At 37.6% G+C, this 17563-nt stretch overlaps 1 protein-coding gene across 1 annotated transcript; it reads right to left on the bottom strand.

Annotated features, from left to right (window-relative positions):
* Positions 1 to 158: 158 nt before the first annotated feature.
* usp40 (ubiquitin specific peptidase 40) lies at positions 159 to 17061 on the bottom strand. The gene is made up of 31 exons (XM_084425308.1): positions 16308 to 17061; positions 15354 to 15421; positions 15140 to 15253; positions 14365 to 14529; positions 13677 to 13823; positions 12975 to 13118; positions 12628 to 12756; positions 12386 to 12514; positions 12010 to 12117; positions 10754 to 11069; positions 10457 to 10538; positions 10206 to 10377; positions 9914 to 9998; positions 9550 to 9620; positions 8761 to 9122; positions 7204 to 7363; positions 6435 to 6495; positions 5185 to 5238; positions 5011 to 5099; positions 4811 to 4897; positions 4680 to 4716; positions 4523 to 4587; positions 4360 to 4434; positions 4163 to 4271; positions 3947 to 4026; positions 2679 to 2797; positions 2436 to 2501; positions 2122 to 2332; positions 1931 to 2026; positions 1403 to 1491; positions 159 to 793 (listed from the first exon to the last, which is right to left on the bottom strand). The coding sequence occupies exons 1-31, from the start codon at positions 16495 to 16497 to the stop codon at positions 679 to 681; spliced, it is 3795 nt and encodes a 1264-aa protein (XP_084281434.1). The 5' UTR covers positions 16498 to 17061; the 3' UTR covers positions 159 to 678.
* Between the last annotated feature and the right edge of the window lie 502 nt (positions 17062 to 17563).

The following is a 17563-nucleotide window of genomic DNA, read 5'->3' as shown; positions in this document are numbered from 1 at the left end:
TTGCTTGCGTTTTCATCCACACCTAAAAATTGTGCATTACATTCAGTCAATGACGAATTTTGTACCTGGATGTGAACACAGGCTAGATACAAGCTTCGGCAAACAGGAATATTATGACTGAATAACAGCCTAAATTACAGTCTGGAATGATATGAGGGTGAGTAATAATCGCAGTCTTTTATTTTTGAGTGAATGAAAGCATTATACTCCATATTAACTCCACATAATTAAGGATATCTGTGTAAAACCTTTTACATACAGTATTGTGATGATTTTGTAAAAAAAAAAATGAAGACAATAGTTGTAACACCCTTCCTTGTGGAAAAAAAAGCACACCCTCAGAAGTGAGGCAGAGGAAAATCCATTGGCATAGGCTGAAACCGACCTCTTTGTCTTGTAGGGTACAGAGATCTGCTCCAGGAATGAATTGCATATAAAGGGCAAAGAAAGTGTACAAGCTTCAAGAAATCTCATTGATTGAAGATGATATTCCCACTTAAAATTAAGTTTTGGTTCAGCATCCCTGTGCCCATATAATCTTATTTTTCACAGGGTGGGTCAGCACTTGGTCAGCACTGTCACATTGTCTTCAGTTTGGGTTCTGTGCCAGATTCTGCCATGGCACCTTAGTGGCCTTAGTGATGGTTTTGAAGACCAATGGGCTGTTCACAGGGTGTGTTACCTGAACACTCCCACATTGATGGATAAGGCCACCTCTGGTTTCCTGTTTTTAGTTGAGCCCGACTTCTTGGACCCAGAGTCTTGTGAACATTCTCCACTGGCAGTACGCCCCCTAGTGGACAACACAAAAATCAAACTGTCATTGAGACATCATACATTACTGTTCAAAAGTTTTTTTTAAAGAAGTCTCTTATGCTCACCAATGCTGTATTTATTATAACAAAAATACAGTAAATTACAGTAAACAGCAATTTGGTGAAATATTATTACTATTTTAATATATTTTAAAATGTAATTTATCCCTGTGATTTTCAGAATCATTACTTCAGTCTTCAGTGTCACATGATCCTTCAGAAATCATTATAATATGCCGATTTAGTGCTTAAGAAATAATTCTTGTTATCTATGTTAAAACAGTTGTGCTGCCTAATTCTTTTGTGGACAGGCTTTTATGATGAACAGAAAGTACATAAGAGCAACATACATTTGAAATAGAAATCTTTTGTAATATTATAAATGTCTTTAGTGTCACTTTTGATAAAAAAATGCAGCTTTGCTGAGCTTAACTAAAAATTCTACAGAACCCAAACTTCTAAATATTAGTGTGTCCAAATGTTATAGCATTCTTAATTCTACACGTTTAATCAAATCAAACCAGCAAAGGGTTATCTTGTAATCTTGGAGAGAGGCAATAAAAGCAAAAAATAAATAAAAAATGCACCTTGTGTTGTGATTCTCCTCCCTGAGTCTCTGCTGACCAATCTCATCTTCCAGAGTAGTGAATTCTTTATTATTGTCTATTAGCAGATTCTACACACATGAAGACACAAACAAAACAAAAAAAGTGAGAGAGGCATTGCTGAAGACCCAAAGATAAAACTTATCTTTTACAAGTCTATCACACTATTTTTGGCAGCCAGTTTAATAATCTCAAAAGGGGCACATGCTGTATGTTCGCTGATCAATGTTTGTATGTGAATAAAAACCTAAATTAAATCGATTCATCATTTCAAACGTCTTGGATTAAACCGCTTGATTCATATGGATTTATCTCTTTATGAAAGTTTTGAAGCGTTGGGTGAATAGACTTTCAACAGAAATCTCAGATTTCATTAAAAATATCATAATTTGTGTTGTGTTCCGAAGATGAACGAAAGTCTTACGGGTTTGAAACAACATAAGAGTGAGAAACTGATGACAGAATATTTAATTTTTGGCTGAACTATCCCTTTAAAACTATTCAATTTACCTTGACACCTATAATATCTCCATCTTTCAGGTAGAAAGGAGCTGCCTGGAGACTCTCAGCTTTCCTCTTCTTCTTCTTTTTTGAGACCTGTTGAGTCTGGAATTATTCAGAACTGATTATTCAAGTATAATCTTAAATCTATAGCTCTTGCCTACAAATAGTCTATTCCCATTTTAACTCTCTCTTCTCACCCAGTTGGAAATGGGCATCCAGGTGTGTTTGTCAGGCAGGTGTTTAGCCAGGAGCAGGTTGTCAGGAGTGAGACCGTACAGGGAGGCCAGAGCAGCGTACAGGCCCTTAGGGGTGCTGTCCCTCCCAGCGTCCCACAAAAACTCCTCAGAGGGATAATATGCCTTCTCTCCTGGCACCCCCATATGAACCCTAAGCAATAAATCCTTGAGCCTGAACAGATTACGAGAAAATAACAATCAGTGTTTTTCAAACAGTATAAAAATCTTGTTTCTTTCTTCCATGGATTTCATCAATCGCTGTCAGAATGTCTCACCCCAGGTCTTCCTCTTTCATCAGCCTCTGAACACACACCTCCACCCCATTCCCCAGCTTCAGTTTCCTGCAGGGATAGGAGGACATTAATCCCAAATACAATAAAAAGTCCTTTTCCCACCAAAAGAGTGCTGGTGCCGTATCTGGAACCGTTCAATGAGTTCCCATCTGCATTTGGTGGAAAAAGGGCAACAGAGACCTCACACAAAAGAGCAGAGCATAAACAAAATCCTAATCTATCAACCTGAGGGTCTGCTGGTTTCCTCTGAGTATCCTGGCCGGTTTCTTGCACTCTAGCAACCACACACGCAGGAACGCAGGGCTGGGCACACACACATCCTGAAGTGCCGGCAGAGTCATCACCTGCCGAAACACATATATATGGCTTTTCTAAAGGGATGCTGATACGACAGCGCTGCATTTCACTTCCACTGTTTGCAGTGTAGCCAAAAATATACACTTCTGTTAAAAAGTTTGGGTTCTATAAGATATTTTTGTGTTTTTGAGGAAAAAGTCTAATATGCTCATCAAGCCCATTTATTACATCAAAAATACAGTGAATTTTATTACAGTTCACAATTCTATTTTAATATATTTAAAATGTCATTTATTTCTGTAATGTAAAGCTGAATTTTGATCCTTCAGAAATCATTCTAATATGTCAATTTGCTGCTCAAGAAACATTTCTTAGTCTTATCAATGTTGAAAACAGTTGTGCAGCTTAATATTTTTGCGCTGCTTAATATTTTTGTGTAAACTAATAAATTTTTTCATGATTCTTTAATGAATAGAAAAGTTCAAAAGAACAGCATTTAAAATTTCATTAAATTTCATTCGTCATTTTTTTTGCATCATTAAAAATATCTATTATGTAATGCATCCCTGCTGAATAAAATGTCTTTTGTTAAAAAAATAACAATTATTATTATTATTATTATTATTATTATTATACTGACCCCCAAACATTTGAACGGTAGTGTACAGCATTTCCTTCTTCACTAGCTTCTCTACCTTTTTTCTTTAATCATTTAATCTTTAAATGAGGGAAGGGTGTTTATAGCTCATAAAAGGTGAAGCATGTACATTTTTTCATTTTACAATATTTTCTCTTATCCCAGTTTAATATGCATAAGCTGTTTGAAGACTGCATTTTTTATTTAACAGTAAAGGGGTCTCTGAACTCACTAAAAGTATGTGAAATTGAGCCAAATGGAAAGTGCTGCACAGGTTGGTTTTTCTTCATGCATTTTTATATCAATAAACTTGTTTAATAAAAGATGAAGTACCGGTATGTAAATATGTAGAAATGTTCCATTGCAAATACAACCACTGCCCTATGACCATTTCAAACTAAATCTGTAGACCACGATCTTATGTGACAGATGTTTTACATGTTATACATTCTGTTTGGATTATGTTGTAAAATGACATTTAAAGCTAGTAAAATGACACTTAATCTTTAAGTTATTATTATCAGCTGCTGTCATTAATGCTGTGAGTAGTGAGGCCAACCTGAGTCTTGAGGTCATCGAGTGAAGCCTCCTCTGATATCTCCACATGACCAATGAATCTCATCTCTGATCCAGACCACTCTGGAACACCAGGACACATAAACATAAGCAAGCATAAACCAGAGCTATTCTCTCAAGCACTCATAATCTGACAGCCCACTGACAAAAAACAACATGAATCCCACTTGGTTTATAGAAAATTTGGTAAAAGTCGAACCTGTGTTGAGCGCCTCGATGCTCTGAGACTCTGCTGTGTGGTTCAGCTCTGGAACGCTGGAGCTGTGGATCATGTCCATGTACATCCTCACAGACAGCTTGAGGTAACCCTGACGTTGAGATTAGAGAAAATTGGAATAAAAAGTATTTATTTCCTTTTCATTTTACACAAGAAATCTTTCCAAACTGAAAACGCACCTTTGGAGGCAGCCGCCCCTCCACCAGGACCAGTGTGTCCCCATGAATGACCTTTGCCTCTTTCAGAGATGCATTCTAGGAGACACGAGTAAACGGGTCAATATTTGAAATCATTGTAAACTGAGATAAATTGAGGATTAGTATTGATTTTTGGAGTTCCCACCTCATCCATAAGTGGCTCTCCAATCTCCTCACACCAGTCCACTCTCCTTAAGTGCCATGACTCACCTGGAGAAAGAAATGCTTGTGTCATTAATAAATCTGAGAAAGCCAGTCAAGTTAAATGTGAAATTAAATATCAAACATTTGAAGAATTTTACCTTCAAGCCTCGCCATCTGCAACATTTCTTTAAGGCACTGGAATAAGAGGAACCAGCCATTTTAAAACACCTTATTTTTCACTTCACCAGTAGAATTTAATAAAAATAAAAAATATTAAAAATAAGTTCACCTCTTTGACAGTTAGAGACTCCTCTACAATAATCTCCAGCTCCTGGCCGACTAAAGGCGCGAGACCAACGCTAAAGTACAAGAACAACTGCATGGAGAAAACATATATTTTTCATTATAGAAGGTAAATTAAGAGGGTGAAAAAGTCACAAAGAGATGTTTTTTTTTTTACATTTACATGCCCAAATTGTATGGACGCACCTGTGTTGCTGTTGGCACTGGTCCAGGGCACAGGTAGAGTGAAGTCATCAGCCTGATCCCTGCATCCCGAACACTCAAATGCTCATGGACTAGAACACAGACAAGCCAATATACCATGTAAACCTTTAATGGGATCACATTGGCAATGATGCTGATGATCATTTTGAAAAGTACCTGGAGGTAAAAGTTTTCCACTTCGATCCATTTGCCTCAGACAGCACTCAACACCTAAACAAGGAATAAGAGACACACTGATTCCAAACTACAAGATATATTGGCATTTGTAATTAATTGAATCAGCTGTTAAGTATTTTAAGTATATGTGTCAGGAGCTGGACTTTTTGATTTGATTTATTTGACAAAAATGTAAATACATTCATTCATCAAAGATAACAAAGTTAAAAGAGTTTTATTTTGACAGCACTAACACCACCAGCATCTGAGCACAGATGCGCATGAGCTCCCATTATCCATCTTCATTTGTTAGTTTACTGTCTCTGTTTAACAGTTCTGTCAAATAAATAATACGACAGAATTTTGAAACAAAGAAAGTAAGTTACATGGCTTTCTATTATTAGTAAAAAAAGCAAACGTATTATACTTTCTCATATACTGTTTATTTTACAGGTTTACTTTCACAAATTATATGTAAAACCAATAAAAAATTACTTGTAGCATGTGTTATTTACCATCTATATATTAAGTAGCATGGATGCATCCAAACTTGCATACTTTCTTGAATAGGTACGTACTATGAATAAGTAATTACTTTGCGACAGCTAAAAACTACATTCGCCATATTGTCATTATCACATGACCTACCAGTGAGAGTTTCACTGCCATTCACAAATCCTGTCCCGTGGCCTCATGGGATAGTAAAGTGTCCATAGTGCACACACTTCAGAATCTCGCCTAAGTAGTTGGTCATCCGGGTGCCTTTTTTTTGTCTACTTTTTTTATTAGCACTGTGAATTCAGACACACTACTCTTGTCACATACTGTTTTTCAAGTATGTGATTACGGATGTAGCCCATATCATATATCTGCTATATAACAGCCACCAGCCACAAAAAAAACATATCGGTTGATACAAAATGTTGGCGAACAAAACGCTCTTTCCTGACAAACAAGTTCTACTTTCTACTCCTCTATTTTAAAAAGCAAAGAACTCCCGCACACTATCCGTACTTGCAAAAAAGTATCAATAATTCTTTATTGGCACTACTCCTCTAGTTTAAAATAGCACTATGCTAAAAAAAGTTGTTTTTCCCAGGCAGCACTGATATAGAATGAAAAAATAAACAGAAAGCTACGAGGACTAAGGCTATGGGACGTTACTGAGTATTTTTAAGTCTTTTCCCTTATGATTGAAAATGATTAATTATTACTAGATATTATTGGGGCTTATTATTAAGTATTCTTACCACTGAGCTCATTCTGTAGGCGAAGTTCCTCAAGAGCTTTTTCCTTCACCTCTGCCAGCAGCTGCAAGAGTCACACACAGCAAATCAGCAAAAGTGTACAACATTATGTGGATTGTTAACTACAATCAAATTTGAATGATAAACTTAAAATTATTATATGTTGCCTTGGCAGCTAACTGAAATAAAATAAGTTGAAGTACTAAAATGACTGAAATTGAAATTTAAATAAATTAAAGCCAAAACAGAAAAAAAAAAAATAATTACAAAAGCGTATAACAAAATTTTAGGTAACACTTCATTTCGATGGTCCACTTTAGATATTCTACTAACTAATAAGTAACTTCGCAACATGTCAACTAACTCTCATTAGAGTATTAATAGACTGTCAGCTTAATTTCTGCTAAAACTTTATTTTGATACTCCTCCAACATACATTCTACTGACGATAAGTAACTTTGCAACTACATGTCAACTTATTCTACTAATCTGAACCCTAACACCTAACTCTAACTTAACAGTCTACTAACAGTTCACTAGAGTCGACTAATAGTCTAATGAGAGTTAGTTGACATAGTTGCAAAGTTACTTGTTGGGGAAAGATCTGGCAACCTACTCCAGAAAAATCATTGCCAAGAAAATTCATGGACAGTCTCTCGTGTATGGCGAGACATGGCCCATAGAATCACCAAAAGTCGGATAAGACTGAAATGGTAATAGATAGATAGACAACAGTGTGTATTTGTGTGTATACATGCATTTTCGTCCTCACCATATTCCCTGAAGCTGAGACTTTACTCTTTTTCTTCCCCTGCTCCTCCTCCTCCTCCTCTTCCTCCTTCATTCCACTCAGTGGGCAAAACTCCACCTGCAGCCACCGACAGTCTGAGGGCGTTGTCACGGTAACCATGTCACCATTGAGGCTGAAGATACTGTGGAAAATCATGGTTCATATTATATCATGTATATATATGCACTTCTCTAGTATCTGTGATGGGAAATGTTATGTTCCTTCCTTTTTTGAAAGATGTTTATTTAATTGAAAAATAATTGTTAGTTCATTGTTCACTTTGTTCATTGTGCCACTATGATGCTTTTCTAATATTACCTTTCATGTAGTGTGTAATATAGCCGTTTGTGAATATAAAAGGTCTGTGAAGTTTTAAAGATCAAAGTGCGCGAGTAATAAGTTATTGTCTCCTAAACGAAAGAATCGATTTGCCAAAATAAGTCGTCAGTAATTCCAGTCACAATTCCATGTGACATATCATATATCTACTGTATATAAAGCCGACGCCATCGTTACTTTTCGTATCAATCAAGTGTGCCGCACAAGTCCTGAAAAGTGGAGCCAAAACGTTTTGATCGCAGTATACAGTAGGTCGTAAACTCCGCCCCCTCCATGTAATCTAAAGGTCCGCGAGACAAACTAAATCAAAGTACACTTCAAATGAATTGGAGCTTTAACTTTAATTTCTACATTTTCATTACTGTTTATTTCACACCAACATAAAGAGTTTTTCTGCAGTGATCTATACTAACCGATTCACTACTGTGCAGACACAGATCCCGAATCAGCGCAAGATGTCAGCGCCATATTGGGACATTGGCGGCTTCACTTTTCTACAATGAAAGAGAGTGAAGGTCCGTCGTACATGTTTTTTTACAGTCTATGGTATCATTGTGTATACGAGTGCTGGGGAAACCTCTAGAGCTGAAATTCAGATATGGTATAAGGCGTTTAATTTCTGACATGCGCTGTAAGCGGTAGACCAATCACAACAGATTGGGCCATCTGACCAATCAGAGCAGGTTAGGCTCTTGGATAGGAGGGGTTTAGAGAGACTCAATCCTTTATTGAGCCGTTTCAGACACTGTGAGAAAAGAGGTGATGTGCAATGTATATTATGAGAAAATTTAATTTTTTTTGACCTTGCATGCATGTAAACCTGTCGTTAGAAACATTTCAAATGGCATAATAGGGGCACTTTAATGAAACCAGAGATATTTCTGTCCATCATTTGAAAGTCCAAGCAACCAAAACGTTTACACACTTCAAAAAGTTCATAAAGACATTGTAAAATAAATCCATATGAAGCAAGCGGTTTCAACGGAGGAACAGAAATCTCTCAGGTTTCATTAAAATTATCTACATTTGTGTTGAAGTGTAGATGAACAAAAGTCTTACGGGTTTGGTGAGCAACTAATGACAGAATTAACATTTTTGGGTGAACTAACCCTTGAACTTAAATAGCAAAATTGATATTAAACACCTTTTAGCTGTGTTAAAAAAAAACACTATCGAGAATCGTGAAATTGCATTCTTTACCTGCTGTCTAGTTCCTCTGGCTGAAGCAGCAGCACAGCGTCGCCGTCCTTCAGAGAGAGCTCTCTCAGTGTCCTCTGCATGTCCTGAGGTGGAAAAACCCTCCAGCCACTGGCCCCGCCCCCACTGGCCCCTGGACGGCTCTGCTCCTGGCACAAAAAGGCCTCTTGGGGCCCTAGAGCCTCGAGGACTTTACCTAGAGTGGCCCCACCAGCAAAGCCCTTCATGGAACGCACCAGACCAGATCCATCAGTGTCTCCGACCCCTGACTCGTCCCCACATCCCAGCTCCTCTGCAGAGGGACGCAACACAGTCAACAAAACAGGCTCCCATTCAATGCCAGTTTGTACCGCCACACCACTGACCTGAAAAAAGAGAGAGAGAGAGAAAAGGAAAGGAAAACGTCAATTTGGCTCTAATGTTTTGAAATTGCAATCCACATATCTCTTTTCCACCATCTGAGCGCCAATGCCCGATCTGACCCTTTACGTGAGTTTACACAGAAGAAATGGCTGTTCTAGGCTGAAATTTTTTTCAAAATTAGCTAAATTAAATGACTTTAGATGTTTGTATGGGCAGGTTGTGTAGCATCATTGTCAGTATACAACTCTCAAATCAGTGGAAACATGGGCCAGCTCTGAAAGGTTCACGGATCCCTCAAATGAGCACAAATAGAGCACAGACTCAATATTTTGGTAGAAACTTTGGTAGAAAAGGGATAATATCAATTTCATAACAAATCCATATAGGATAGTAGTATTGTAAAGTATTGTTAAAGTATTAGTTACCCACCTCTCTTCCATTCCACACAAAGAGATCAGAGCCATTACACACTCCTGCACTATAAAGCGACATCTGGTCATCTGAAACAACACAAGAGACATAAATGATCATCCAGAATAACTAATGTATACTACTGTAATAATACTGTAAAACTAAAAGTTTTATATTTTGATATATTTTAAAATGTAATGTATTCCTGTGACGGCAAAGCTGGAATTTCAGCATCATTACTCCAGTCTTCAGTGTCACACGATCCTTCAGAAATCATTCTAATATGCTGATTTGGTGCTCAAGACAAGGCTGTCTGAAAGTGTCTGGAAGGGCTTTACGAAACGTGTTAGTGCAAATATAAGTACACTGTAAATGTATTCACCTGTCAGAGTATCATACAAATGTAACCCAGCTGGCACATTCTTAGCCAATGTCAATGCCATGTCTCCTTCCCAAAGATCCTGCATCTAAAAACCAAAGTCAAAGGTCAGAGAAAACTTGGCCTATTCTGTCAGATCTAATTCATTTACATTAAAATTGTTTTCGCTCATGTCAACAAAAATGATCAGCTAACATTGAAAATGATTGAATTCTGGTCGCCTTGTCACTGAAAAAACCCTGAATAAAAACACAGCTATGGAGTGAGGACTAGTAACGGGATCAGTGGTTGTCACCTGGTAGATGGCCAATCGCAGGTCTCCCACAGTCTTTCTGCGGTCGAAGGTGACTGTGATGATGGAGTCTTCTCCCGGGGCTGTGGGGTGTAGGGCTCCATTTTGGCAGTGATAATAAGGGGCCAAATGCAGCCTCACTTCAATGCTATTGCTGCTGGCATCAAACTCAGCTCTACAAGGCACATATGACATGAACATTGCATAAAACACCCCATGCCAAGTGTGTATGAGACTATGAGTGTATAAGTCACCTCCTCTGCTGAACTCTTGCATTCTCTTCTTGTACCATCTCCACCAGGTGAGGAGGCACTTTGTACGCAGGGTTTCCTATGGCTGTTTAAAAAGACACCAAAAAGCTTTTCTATAACCATGTTTCAGTATTCACCAGTGAAACAAATAGATTTTCACTACATATGCACACACAGGTTAAAAAATTAACACTTTCCAAGCACTAAATGCAAGTTAAGATTGGCTTTTGTTTCATGTGTTATACAAAATGGCCATCCAGCAGGTTTGACCCTGCGCACATACACACAGACACAGCATACCCTCTGGAGGTCTTTTCATAGTTGTCTTCCTGTAAAAGAGCATGTAGGCACTCTCTTTTCCCTGAAACTGCTTCTCAATGTCCTTCAACGTAATGGATGAGACAGTGGAGTCATTCAGGTCAAACCAATGACATCCGTCAGGGTCTTCTGTGTCTCCTGCGGTTTCTGGCTTTATGTTCTCTGGGTTGCTTTTGGCTGAAGTTGAACTGACTGGTTCTGTTGGACTGGGTTCTGTGGCCGCAGGAACAGCATTTTTCAGAGCTACACGGGTTCCATTGGAGACCAGCATAAAGACTTCAGGGTGGTTCTGAAGAAACTGGAGGAAGACAAATGGTCATATGACTTTTTCAAATCTCAATATAGTTATATTGATCAAAATAACCTTAAAGAATTGACTGAAGATGCACCTCTGAAGAAAACAAATCCATAACCAACCATAAATAAAGGCACAGCTTAATATCATTAAAATCTAGCTTCCTAAAGTTATTCTAGCATTTGAACTACAAAAGTTAAATGATATATTGCAGCACTGCTAATATTGTTGGCCAGTATGATAAAATGCAATAATAACACACTACTGTTAAAAAATTCTGGATCAGTAAGATTTTATTTTTTGGAAGAAGTCCCTTATGCACACCAAGCCTGCATTTATTTGATAAAAAAATTAAGCAAAAACAGTACATTTGTGAAATATTAAAACAAATAGAAATTAACTGTTTTCCATTTTAGTATATATTAAAATGTTATTTATTTCAGAAAAAACCCTGAACTTTCAGCAGTGTCAGTCATTCTAATATTCTGATTTGGTGCTCAAGAGACTTTTATTATTATCAATGTTCAAAAACAGTTGTGCTGCTTACATTTTTTGTGCAAACTGTGATACTTTTTTTTTCAAGATTTGATGAATAGAAAGTTCAAAATAACCAATTTTAGGTGATCTGGAAATATCATTACGGTCACTTTTGATCAATTTAATGCATTCTTGTTGAATAAAAGTTTTAATTTAAATAATAAACAAACCTTGTTATAGTGTAATTATACATTTAAGTACTGAGTAATATTAATTAACTACATGTACTTATAGGGGTAGGTTGCATGTAATTATGCATAATTTGTAGTTATTAATATAGTAACTACATGTAACAAGGACACTGTAAAAATAAAGTGTTACCAAAAAATCTTACTGCCCTGCAAATGTTAGTGTATTAGTGTATCTGTGTCTCTATAGTGTGAAGTATATACTTTGGAACCCTAACCTTGCTGATGGTGCCATACTGTTTTTTATATTTTTTGCTCCATGGCGTGCCGGTTTTATTCATCAGCTTTTGGCCCAGCTGGTCTACAAGCACACATTTTGACTCCTCCTGAAAAAAAAAACAGGTGAAAATCAGTATGTGAAATTTGTTTGCCCACAAAATTTAAGAAATATTGATTACAGCTGTTGTGCCTTTCAAAACTCTGTTCCCTTTATTGAGTTGTGAAGTGAATGAAAAGGCATTTTCTTGATTCAGAAGAGGGAATTTCATTATTCCATACACTAAATAACTGCTATAAATCACAAAAGTGCTAATAAATATTTCAAACATCTACTTGCCTTGCACAGCTGTAGAGCTGTATGGTGTAATAGCATACCTGAGCCAGAATGCCAGTAAGAACAGAAAGTGGATCCTCAGTCTCTACACAGTTCTCACTCTCCTTCTTTCTTTCCCAAACTTTGGCCTCTTGTCTTTGGGTCTTGGCCTTTATTTTTACCTCTTCCTCCTGATGGACGTTGGGGGGTGTCACAGACAGAGATTTCTTGTTACTTTTGGATTGGACTGCTTAATATTGAACCATACATACATACAGACAGCAATAAAAAACAAAAGACTGACCGGTGCCTCCCAGTGGCCAAGATGATCGATGTCTTTGATGTAGACATGATAATGTCCACCATAACAGCCTCCTTTATGTATGATGACAGAGAAGAGCTCATACGAATACTCGGAGTCTGGCCAATTGTTCTGTCAGAAACACAGAACATGTTCATCCTCTGCTTTAAAGTCGTAGTCATTTTAGTTCTGCATCTAGAGTTCTGCTTCTATTAACTAGCTGTTTCTAGCTAAAAATGTGTCTATGCTTAATGAGTCTGGGAACAGCATAGAATCTCCACAAATAACAGACTTATTTACTTGGCTGGAGAGTTTGGAATATGTATTTGTGTACGATTCAGCTCTGGTACCTGCTCACAAAACGCTCTGAGGTTGAATTCAAGAGGAAAAGTGTAGCTCCCGGTCTCTTTGTAGCGCTCACACTTGGCAAAGTCAAAGTTGAACCTCAACAAAGAAATGGTCAGGAATGGAGGAAGTTTTCTCAGTTTAGCAGACTGTGACAAAAGACAAAATTAAGCAGGTTTATAATTGACTAACTCATCTGAAGTGCCATTTCTCATGTTAAAGGGATAGTTCATCCAAAAATAAAAATTCTGTCATCACTTAATGACCCTCAAGTTGTTCCAAACCTGTATGAATTTCTTTCTGTTGAACACAAAAGAAGATATTTTAAAGAATGTCGGTAACTAAACAGTTGATGGAACCCTTTGACTTCCATAGTAGGAAAAAAATACTGGCCCATCAACTGTTGAGACCTTATTGTAAAGTGTTACCAAAATGGAAGACAGCTATTTAAATTGTAATAATATTTCACAATATTACTGTTTTACTGTATTTTTTATCAAATAAAATCAGCGTTGGTGAGCATAAGAAACAACCTTAAACTTTTGAATGGTAGTGTACCACAGGGAAACAGGTAAATAATGAAAAATGATGATGTCATGACCCCTTTAAATAAATATCTAACTGTTGATTTGGGGATTTTGAATAAATCTCCATTGTTGTATAAGGCCTTAGGAAGATAAATGACCAAATTAACAGTATTGACTGACCTTAGCGGCCCGAACCAGCTGGTCACATCTGCTGCAGCGGTAGAGATTATTCCCCTCAAACATCTCCTCCTCCACAAACATGTTCCACAGCGCCTCCTCTAGTCCACTCACACCCCGCACTGACACGGTCAGGTCCAGAAAGTCCTCCTGAGAGAACAGAAAGATAGTGATCTTGAATTTTTGCATTTATTGCTCAAAAACACAGTACAATTGTGAAATAGTATTACAATTCAAAATAACTGTTTTCTATATGAATATATTTTAAATAGTATTTTATTCCGGTGATGCAAAGCTAAATTTTCGGCATCATTACTCCAGTCTTCAGTGTCACATGATCCTTCAGAAATCATTCTAATATGCTGATTTTTGTGCACAAGAAACATTTATTATTATTATTATCATTGATGTAAACAGATTTGCTGTTATCTGCCATTATACAGTTTTTCTTTAATAAATGCTTTTCTTTTGAACTTTCCGTTTGAAATATAAATCTTTTGTAACATTATATGTCTTTACTGTCACTTTTGGTCAATTGAATGCGTCCTTGCTTGATTACTGACCCCAAACTTTTGAACGGTACTGTATCATAAATATTAAATATGCACTGATTTGTGTGCTGCTTATATTTAAAGCGGTTACAAACTGGACTGCTAGAAGACAAATTTAGTCGCACGTGATCCATTCTGACCTGTCTTTCACTAATATTGCCGCACTCCTTGCAGGTGATCTGGTTGACAAGCGTCCCATGGTACAGCCGGTGTATGAGACTGCTGCCTGAAGTGCCCACTAAAGAGCTCTCCAGAGCACTGAACAGGATCCGGTTCAGCTCCTGAACATCCTGCTGGCCCATTTCCTGAAGACAAAATCAAAGCATAAGATGAAAGATTTGAACAAACTGCCAGATCATTTCAGTTTAGCTTTAACCATTCTTTAACCAGTCTTAAAGTGATAGTTCACCCAAAAATTTTTATTCTGTCATCACCTCAAGTTTTTCCAAACCTGTATGAGTTTCTTTCTTCTGTTGAACACAAAAAGAAGATATTTTGAAGAATGTTTGTAACCAGACAGTTGATGGACCCCATTGACTTCCATAGGATTTATTTTTCCTACTATGGACATCAATGGTTACTGTGTGAACTGTCTGGCTACCAACATTCTTCAAAATATCTTCTTTTGAATTCAACAGAAGAAAAACTCATACAGATTTTTTTGGTGAACTATCCCTTTAAGGATCTGGGCTTAAACACAAAGATAATGGGGTTAATTATGAAAAAATGAACGGTTGCTGATTTTGCCTTGAGCAAGATCATTTAGCAGCACAATTTAGATGCTGTGACCCTTGTGACCCTGGGGTACCACTTAACCCCAGATCACTACAAAGGGACTGTTTTTGCAATTAGTCACTGTTACATGAAAAGTACCTGCTAAATACAAAGTAAGTACAGATCATAAAGTCTTTGTACCTCATTGTTCGTCCAGCCAAAACTGTCCGTCAGGTCTGTCGTGGAGGCTGTTAGCTCATCCACCAGCAACAGATGAGAAAACAGTCTCTGTAGCTCCAGAGGAATCACACGGACCTGGGAACACGCAGAACAGGAAACATCTATCCATCTGATCCTCTGAAACACGTACAGTATAAAGCTTCCATTCATCTCCCTCACACACTTTTATACACACCTTTGCCTCCGGTTTGGCCTTGTCAGCAAGACACCCTAATTCATCCGGTCCGAGATGGAACAGCTCCTCTGTGAGAGATCATTTTAATTTAGAACACATCATAAAAAATATAATCATCCCAAAATACTGTCATTCTCATGCTGTTCTAATCCCATATGACTGTTTTTACACAGAACACAAAAGCAGAATTTTTTTTTTTTTAAGAATATCTTGCACACTCTATCTATAAAAAGTGAATAAGGACTTGGTTGTTAAGCTTCAAACTGACAGAAAAAGCACTATAAAAGAATAGAAAAATGGTTCATATGACTCTTGCACTAGGTCTTCTGGATCCATATGATATAATATCTTTGTGGGCCAAACAGGAACAAATTTAAGGCTTCATTCACTGAAAATCTTTATTATCCAATGTTATTTATAGTTATCCAATGCAAACAGTTGAACTAGAGTACCAATTATAATCTGATTCATGAACAAATCTTTGGCCCTGTCCCAAATGGCACACTTCATGTGCACTTGTGGTCTTGTGATAATGTGTCCCGGGATCTTGTGACTTTGGTTTATTTACACTAACAGTGATTTTTTGGTATCTGTGTGTGCATTCACACACATCCTATAAAGATCCCGTAAAGACACGTAACATCAGGATGTGATTAACACAAACTTTCTTCTTTGCATTTTTGCATCGGGTAATCAAAAGTTCTACACAAACTTGTGGTCTTCACACCCACTTGAACACTTGGGCCATTTACAGGAAACATGTCAAACATTTCATGTCAAGTGGTCAAGTGCAAAGACCGCAAGTGTGGGTATTTGGACGGTCATCACTAATTTAACAGTATAGAGTGGCCAGAATTCTCTTCAGAAGTAGGTCAAGTATATAATGACAGTATACTGATTTTAGGCCATTTATTCTTTTTTAACAGTAATGTCTTTTTCAACCTTTCATCTTACCCCTAAACTCTGGTGTGAAGAGTAGAGTCTGTATCAGAGAGTTGAGGTAACAGGTGCCACCCTGATTCTTGATCCCGCAGAGCTTGACTTTCCCTCTGGGTGGAGGAGGCTCAGACTCTCTCCCCTTCACACCTGTGCCAGGTGTAGAGGAAAAACCATCCCCGTCCTCCTCAAACAGATCTCCAAACATGACCGCAGCTGCCTTGTAAAGCTTAGTATCGGTGTAAACCTCCTGCCCTTTAGAGAACCGAGTTTCGATTACTGTGAATAGAAAGTGTTTCCCCTATTGCTATCTCATCTTGGTCTTCCCAAGCTCTCGATTAACGATCAATGGGCTCACCCTGGAATAAGATGACTTCACAGGACTAAACATCGCTTTTATAAACCAACCGAGGAACTAAATGCACGTTTTGCCCTGTTTAAGTTCCTCTGGATGAATCACAGGTGTCGTGAGTAAATCTCAGCCCTTAAAACGGAAAATGGAAATCTGAGAGGTGACTGCACTGCTTCCATATTTCACCATTGAGATTTAAAATAACAATTATTTCTCGTTGACAGCCGCTGTACTCGTTTCGTGTTAACGCATTAACTAAATAATATTTTAAACGCGACCGTTTCGTTCGAATCGATACGTTTCTTAGTAGTAATAATGGTAAAAAATGAAATCTGAGTAGAAGACATTAATGTTTCTAGGGCGCAGCCATGTTTGCTTGATGACACGTCTAGCCGCTATGCATTGTGGTACTTGTAGTTCTTCACTGTAACGGCCTTCCTTGTGCAAGTAATCTCGTTTGACTTTGAACTACATCCGGCTTTTCCGTAGCTTGACGGGTTCTGTAGTTTTATATATAGGCCTATAATAAATATATGTTGTTTTCAATGACCATACAACCATAATCTATTGTTGACCTCATAGTCACCCTGTAAATGTCAATTAAAGGGAAAGAATTCAAAAAAATGTATTCTGTCATATAGGCCTACTCAGTCTCAAGTTGTTCCATCCAAACCTGAATGAATTTCTCTCTTCTGTTGAATACAAAAGAATATATTTTGAAGAATGTAACCAAGCAGTAACCAAGCAGTTGATGGGCCCCATTGACTTCCATAGTATTTTTCCCCCATATGGAAGATGGGGCCCATCAACTGTTTGGTTACCCATATTCTTCAAAATATCTTCTTTTGTGTTAAACAGAAGAAAGTCAGTCATACAGGCTTGGATGGAACAACTTGAGGGTAAGTAAATGACAGAATTTTCT

Source organism: Rutilus rutilus (genome assembly GCF_951802725.1).
Source record: "Rutilus rutilus genome assembly, chromosome: 12".
Lineage (NCBI taxonomy): Eukaryota > Metazoa > Chordata > Actinopteri > Cypriniformes > Leuciscidae > Rutilus > Rutilus rutilus.
This window is presented reverse-complemented; position numbering and strand designations above follow the sequence as displayed.

Bases quoted from the DNA above. Each gene is read 5' to 3' on its own strand.
- usp40 (XM_084425308.1), bottom strand. From the start codon at position 16,497: ATGTTTGGAGATCTGTTTGAGGAGGACGGGGATGGTTTTTCCTCTACA. The intron at 7,364-8,760 runs GTAAAGAATGCA...GATTTTCCACAG, and splicing joins CCAGAGGAACTAGACAGCAG to TATCTTCAGCCTCAATGGTG. The intron at 1,492-1,930 runs GTAAATTGAATA...TCATGTGTGTAG, and splicing joins GAGATATTATAGGTGTCAAG to AATCTGCTAATAGACAATAA.